The sequence below is a fragment of the Ostrea edulis genome, chromosome 1 (assembly GCF_947568905.1).
Source record: "Ostrea edulis chromosome 1, xbOstEdul1.1, whole genome shotgun sequence".
NCBI classification, from domain to species: Eukaryota; Metazoa; Mollusca; class Bivalvia; order Ostreida; family Ostreidae; genus Ostrea; species Ostrea edulis.
The window spans coordinates 39881364-39888743 of NC_079164.1; the positions used below are offsets into that span (position 1 = coordinate 39881364).

The window sequence follows — 7380 nt, forward strand, 5'->3', positions numbered from 1 at the left end:
CAAATTTTTGACCAAATTTAAATCGTGTGTGGACGGTACAATGTACATGTATGTTTCAAATATTACAGACGAAACCAAACAACTGGTACTTCAAGTGCTCAACACAACATGAGGTTTTACGTCGGAAATTTCATAATTAGTTCATAAGTGTTGATGACAATTAATGAAGTGTGTTGCACTAACCAATATTGCGACAAACGAAAACGAAACCTCAAAAATATTACGATAGCCTCAATTGTTTATCAAATCAAAATACGACTATGAAATCTTATTTATTTATTGTCTTTTGCACAATACATATTTGCTAGAAACGATGAGATCTCCCAATAATAGATATAAAACATGTTAGTTATTACTACAGTAAATAGGGATTTTAACAGTGGTTGGAAGCAGCCATCTTGTAAACATTTTATGGTTCCAGTGAAAGCAATACATGTACACTCAAGAGCCTGCTAGAAAGACACGAGAAGACGATGCGATTGATATAATAGAATGTCTATTATTGAGTTATGACAAAGAAAACATTAATTTTAATGAATCTAATTAACCATAATTTTTCTGTGAAAAAGAAAAAAAATGCGAATATGAAACCCAGAGATTTTATTGATTAAATATTGTTTTACGGGACGTATTCTCGAGAATATTTCACTCACTGCCGGTGAAGGGCTGCAAAATTTAGGCTTATGCTCGCCGCTTATGGCCATTGATCAGGGAGGAATCTTTATCGTGCCACACCTGCTGTGACACAGGACCTCGATTTTCGCAGTTTCATCCGAAGGACCACCCCATTTAGTCGCCTTTTACGACAAGCAAGGGGGTACTGAGGACTTATTCTAATCCGGACCGTGACGGGATGAAATTCTATTGAGCTGCTCCAACACAAAAGTTCAAATTGATATTTTTGCGATTATTGTTTTTATGATTATATAATACTTTTTGAAGAAAGAACACCAACTGAAGGATAGTAACGCCATACATATGCGCTATTTAAATACCCTGTCACTGACCGTGTGCCATTTTATTCTTCGAGATAAGACATATTACATAACATCGTTTATTTCTGACACATCAATTGTTTTATTGCGAAAGACATAAATCTCATAACATTATAACAAATGCATCAAAAATACGGGATAACTGGAAATATGGTAGTCTAATGTTAGTAATAAGAGTGGCGGTACAGTAGAAATTTAAAAATTACATGTTGCAGGCTGTTCATAGTTTTACAAATACATTTTCGCAAGTTACATCATACTATAACAATTATTAGGGATATGTTATTTATCACCTATACAACGTTTTGTACATAGTATGACTTTTTCCACACAAAAAACGTAATTCATAATCCGTAAAATTCGGCCTGAACACGTTATGACTAGTGCAAAATTTGTTCAACATCAGATTTACATCACATGGTATCTTTAAAAAATTACGAACAATTGAGTTGATATATGATATTTACATTTCCAATATTTCTGCCTTAGATATATTTACAAATTATAATGATCAACTGCATCTACGTTTCATGCCGTCAAAGTGCCATCCTTCCCATACGTTCAATGGAGTACCTCAAGGTTTAGCTATCAGGGTCCGACGCATCTGCTCTATTTCTGCACTTTATCAATAACAGCACCCATCGGAAATAGCAGCTGTACAAGAGGGGCTATGAAGGTCCAAAAGTGTACGCAGCTATTGATGAAATGTCCAGACACGACAGACAATTCCTACTACAAGATAGAAAAGAATTTGTAGTTGGCAGAATTCAAATGTTAGCTACTTACCACCCTGTCTTGAAAAACCTTAACAACATTCTAAAGAAGCATATTCCTATTCTTCATACTAACCCAGGAATAGCCGATGTTATAAAAACTTCCTATGGCTGCCTCATACGTTCCAGAAATCTTAAAGATATGATGGTGCAAACCAAATTGGAGTCCTTTCCAGAATGGCTCACAAACCTTGTTCTGACGGTGGATCCTTGATGTGCAAACTAAGCGCAAACACATAGTTTTGAAAGCCCTGTCATCGACCGAATTCTTGGGGGAGGCACATCCTGTCGCTCAGACAACTGCACCTATGAAAGGTGAAGATAACGAACAGTCATCAATCTCATAACTAGTGCTCCTATATGCAATACTAAATAGAGAGTTGGGCAAACACGGACCCCTGGATATACCAGAGGTGGGATCAGGTGCCTAGGAGGAGTAAGCATCCCCTGTCGACCGGTCACACCCGCCGTGAGTCCTATATCTTGATCAGGTAAACGGAGTTATCCGTAGTCAAAATCAGCGTGTCAAGTTTAAAGGTCTGCGGTCAACAAACTAAAGGTCTGCGGTCAACAAACTAAATGACTTCGCCAGAATGAATGTGACATCCTACGCCATGCTATTACTCAGTGCTATTCTGTCTGCTTTACACTTTCGGTTCGCCATTACTTCCTAGAACATTACGATACCATCAGCTATAGATCTTTATTTTCATATTTTTCTCCAATCTCGATTTAGTAATCTAACATTCTTATTTATTTCCCTAATTATTTCCTTACACTTACATTGCTATACTTTTGCACTAGTATTTATTTTATTTTTCATTGCAGTTCTACATTAGTAATTAAGCTTCATGCCTTTAGATACAAATTGTTACCGGTAATAATGGCCCGTTATTGGAATGAGTTAACTAATAAATAAATGATAAATGAATAACCACTTATTTATTTTGGTCATGAAACTTGTTTTAAAGTTATGTCAAAATTTTGACTTTAAATTAAGATTTGGATTGGACTGAACTAAGATTGCTAACTGAAATGGATCACAAATGAATCCATTTTGTGATCCACAACGGAAACGGAATTGGGCGCACTTCTTTTAGGCGATCTATCCGTTGGTGACCCCGTTAACTTTAAAATATGATCACATAAAGAATCATATTCATTTGGCTACGCCCAATCTATTTTTTTTTTCGAGATATCAATGTTACTTTTTGATCTACCAATTTGTCTGTTTCTTGGTCGTTACGACATCACGCTCATTTTCTCTTACTCGCCTAAAATTGCAACCAGTGCAGCCATTCTGTACTAACTTAAAAGCAATCTTAGAAATTAGACAAGCACAATCTTATAATTTAATTCCAAATACCATTCTTAACTTTAAGTGATTTTTTAGGCCTACTTTACGACCATTTCAAAAATTTTACTACAACTTTACCAAGAAGCGGAAGCTATTCGACTAATAACGTATCATACACTAGAAATCGAGATGTGCCGAATATAGTAGCTGTCCTTTTAACATTGTTCTACATCTGGAAAGTCATTAAATTGTAAATACATGTAGATAATAAAATAGATCTAGTCCGTGGAAACAATCGCGACCAACGTTGACTTGGTCAGAGATTGTGCAACACACCCCGTATTTTGATAGTCTGAGACTACCAACTATTGAGGGCGAATGTCATTGTACTTTGGCGAATATATTTGACTGTATAAAAAAAAATTGAAGAAAATATCTCTTACTTTTCAAAATATCCGAGGAGTGTGCTTCTTTCACGCCATTTTACTAATCATTCACGTATCATGTGATCTGCCCCCATGACGCTACACGGCCATTGATAATGGAAATGGGATACAGTCTTTCAACGTAAGATGACCATGCTAGCTAAACAGTTCTGTGACGCCATCCTTTGATCTCCATGGTCTAATATCTTTCATATTGTTTTGAATTTGTCCAATAAGTTACCTATAGCTGTCCAATAAGTCGGAACTCAATGAACAGTCACTTATGAATGACGAGAGGTAAATAAGTAACACAAAAGGTTTGTAGTTTTTATTGTAACTCAAAAATGTACTAAATGAATCAATTACCCCCAACAAAGTTTGCGGGTTTCACGACAATGCATTTATGTAAGATGATATATCCATCTGAATACTAGATCACAGAAAATAAAACGCTCAACACATTTTAGAATGACCGGAATTGAATTACAAATTAACGACCACGCCTCTATCTATGTGCATTTTGACAGACACTGCTAGACTAGACACTTTTGTAGAATTTTCCTCATTTTAATTTCAGACTTTCTCTCGTTTTGGATTTGAAACATTTTCTCATTTTCGATTCGAGACTTTTTCAAGAATTCCGTCTGAATCGTCAAGCTCCAGATTTTTATGGTACAAAAATTCAAATTCAAATCCTCAGATTCGTTAGAACTCGTTTCCATATAAGAATTTCGAGTGACGCATTCGCAATCCATGTCTTTTGGAAGACTGGGGGAAAAGGAATGGTTTAAAAAAAATATATATCAAACAACTTACTCACTACTGCGTATATGTTTACCCGTGAAATATAAAATAGTGTCAGGAAACGTAATTGAAGCATGTCAATTTGTATATGTATTGAAGATATAGTCGCAGTAAACTGCCCATTATGTCATCTATTGAACCGGCCCACGGCGCCTAATTAAGCCGTCTAAAGATTTATATATTAGAACAGTTTTCGTTTCGGCTTATAACCATTACATGCACACTGCATCGGAAATATTTTTATAAATCGCTGATCCTGCAATAAACTTTTGAATAAACATAACTATTCTAAATAAAGAAGTGTTAAAGAAGTTCGGAACTGAGATTTAAAGTAATGTCATTTTTGGGGAAGTGTATTTTTATTTATTCACGTAGATTTAGAATTTTTGATTAATCAATCCTTCCGCCACAAAATATAATCCCTGCAAACCCTTTCAAAATTTGAATTGTCACAATTTGTTTTAACTTGATAGGTTCAGTAATAGTTTGCACCAATGGGATCAGTATTGAACCAGTAAATACTTAGTTGTACATTGTATGTAGCATCTTGCGCAGTTGTGCTCAAAAGCGAACCTCTTTAATATAAAGATCAGAAAACTTCACTGCATGTGGTATAGATACCCACTCTCGGCACACACACACACACACACACACACACACACACACATAATACATATATATATATATATATATATATATATATATATATATATATATATATACACGTATTTGTTGGTGTGTGTGTGTGTCTTTTGTCTGTATTTCTGCTTCTTGTCAGTGTCGATCTTTGATACACTTCTACATACCCTTTGTAATTATTTCTGTGTCCCTTGTTGCCATCGCCATATATCCATCTAATTTAAATACAGAATAAAAACAATAACACAGTATTACTAAGTCACTACTAAATGTGATACGTTGTTAATGAGAATTGCATTTCTACCAAGGTTTGCTTTCGATAGTACAAGTGAATAATATGATTTGAACTGGATTTAATAGAATAAAAACAATAACACAGTATTACTAAGTCACTACTAAATGTGATACGTTGTCAATGAGAATTGCATTTCTACCAAGGTTTGCTTTCGATAGTACAAGTGAATAATATGATTTGAACTGAATTTAATAGAATATAAAGTTGTCGAACTTGTGATCTAATATGTATAAGATGAAATTTTCATTTCATTTCAAGAAGATTTGAAATGAAAGCGCTAAAGCTTTACTAAACATCTTAGTGTGATTTTTAAAAATATCTTGTGACCTATATATATATATATATATAAGGTCAGATACAAACACATATACCAAGAACTAATATGACCAACGACACAAACAACCAGATTGTCAAAATTTAGGGACGAAAAGTCCCTTCTTCAGAACAAGCGAAAAGAATTACATAACGTGGTCAATATGAACAGTGAATAATAACAAAACAACAAAAACTAAACATAATTTACAAACGTATTTACACCAAAGACAACATGTTTTTGGTTTTTAGCCAATCAATGTTAAAAGCGGAGCAAATTAGGACTTGTCCTATTCGTGCGAAGAGTTGATCCACAATGAACAAGGTAGTAATAATATACTTCAAGGAATCTATATTTAAATGACTTACAGGTCAATAAGATCTATATCTTACGCACTTGAAAGTATTTATATTTGATAAAAGATTCAGAAAAACATTAATAATAAAATGGGTCATGGATATTTTCATTAATGTTTGTGTTTATTATTTAAACCTCTCGTCTTGTACATGTCATATACCGTGTCTCCGGATACTTACATACATGTATTACATTGGATGTTCTATATCAATTGTCAATATTATCAATCTTTTATTTTTAACGCTAGCTTAAGCTTAATTTACTTCCATGGTAACCATTCTCAGATACCAACATATCAGATATAATTCTCAAATCTAATGCAAATGCCTAATATATTTTTACTGCGCTTGTTAACATTATCAGTCAGATTTATCATTGTTTTGTTCTTTAAATTGATATAATAAAATGATTTTAACCTGGATTTGTACAGTTTGGACTGGTCTCTTTGCACAGACAGCCCTGCTCTCTGTCACAGTACTCTGATGATGAACAGTCACATGTATGGCGACATCTACTTCCATAGTAATTGGGTAGACAGGGCAAGGAGCAGTTACGACCAGCGTATCCCGGCTTGCATTCTGAAAATACCACCGATGTTATACTAACCTGTCCAATCTGTATAACACTTATCAAAATATTTCATGAAAATGGTTTTATTAAGAAGTTTCGAGAAACATACCAACACAGATGTTTCCAACTTGTTCATAATCATTGCAGCATGTCACAAATGTTCTGAAATTACATTTCGTCAAATGAAGAAAATGTATTACCTGCGAATGTTCTTATAAATATTTCTTTTTAGGCCAAAGGGGAATTAAAAGAATGATATATTTACTTATTTCCACAAATATTCTCTCCAGTAAGATTTTGACCAGATATCCACGTAATGTTAAATATCCACAAACACAATATCCTCAGCTCCGTCATTTCCAACCCGATGTAGTGAAACGTCTCACCGTAATATCAGTCAAAAGGATTGTTGATGTCTTTTATTTCCTTCCTTGTCACAAAACACGGGATTTGACAGACATGATGTTACCGCTATGCCAATACTTCTTAGTTACATGTACATGTACTATACCAACAAAGTACAGCATCGTACCATGAGCAAGTTGACTTCCATTGTTTATTACATAGTTCATTTGAAACACTTTTCGAAATTATTTTTATCAAATCGATCAAGGTCAAATTATAACTTATACACCATTCAAAACACGAATTTCTATAATTTCTGCATGGTCTCAGCGTATTATGTCTATGCTGAATACAATACATACATGTATCACATGACTGTAAGAACACCACAATCAACGTTTCATTCTACTCCTAAACAAAGGAATATATAATTAATTGGAGTGTTGGAAATTGATGCTTGCGTTTCAATCGCCATATTTTGCAATTCCTCGTCAAAGCTGTAAAACCCTGTACAAGAATTTATACTTAGATTATCTCTATTTCAATGCAATTCAATCTATTCGCTCA

The 7380-nt window shown here is 34.2% G+C and overlaps 1 protein-coding gene across 1 annotated transcript; it reads right to left on the minus strand.

The window, feature by feature from the left end:
• Nucleotides 1-1053: 1053 nt before the first annotated feature.
• Nucleotides 1054-7119, minus strand: LOC125657105 (scavenger receptor class F member 1-like). Its single transcript, XM_056148458.1, has 6 exons — nucleotides 6734-7119; nucleotides 6578-6630; nucleotides 6315-6476; nucleotides 5101-5148; nucleotides 1845-2074; nucleotides 1054-1727 (listed from the first exon to the last, which is right to left on the minus strand). The coding sequence occupies exons 1-5, from the start codon at nucleotides 6823-6825 to the stop codon at nucleotides 2061-2063; spliced, it is 369 nt and encodes a 122-aa protein (XP_056004433.1). The 5' UTR covers nucleotides 6826-7119; the 3' UTR covers nucleotides 1054-1727; nucleotides 1845-2060.
• Nucleotides 7120-7380: the final 261 nt, after the last annotated feature.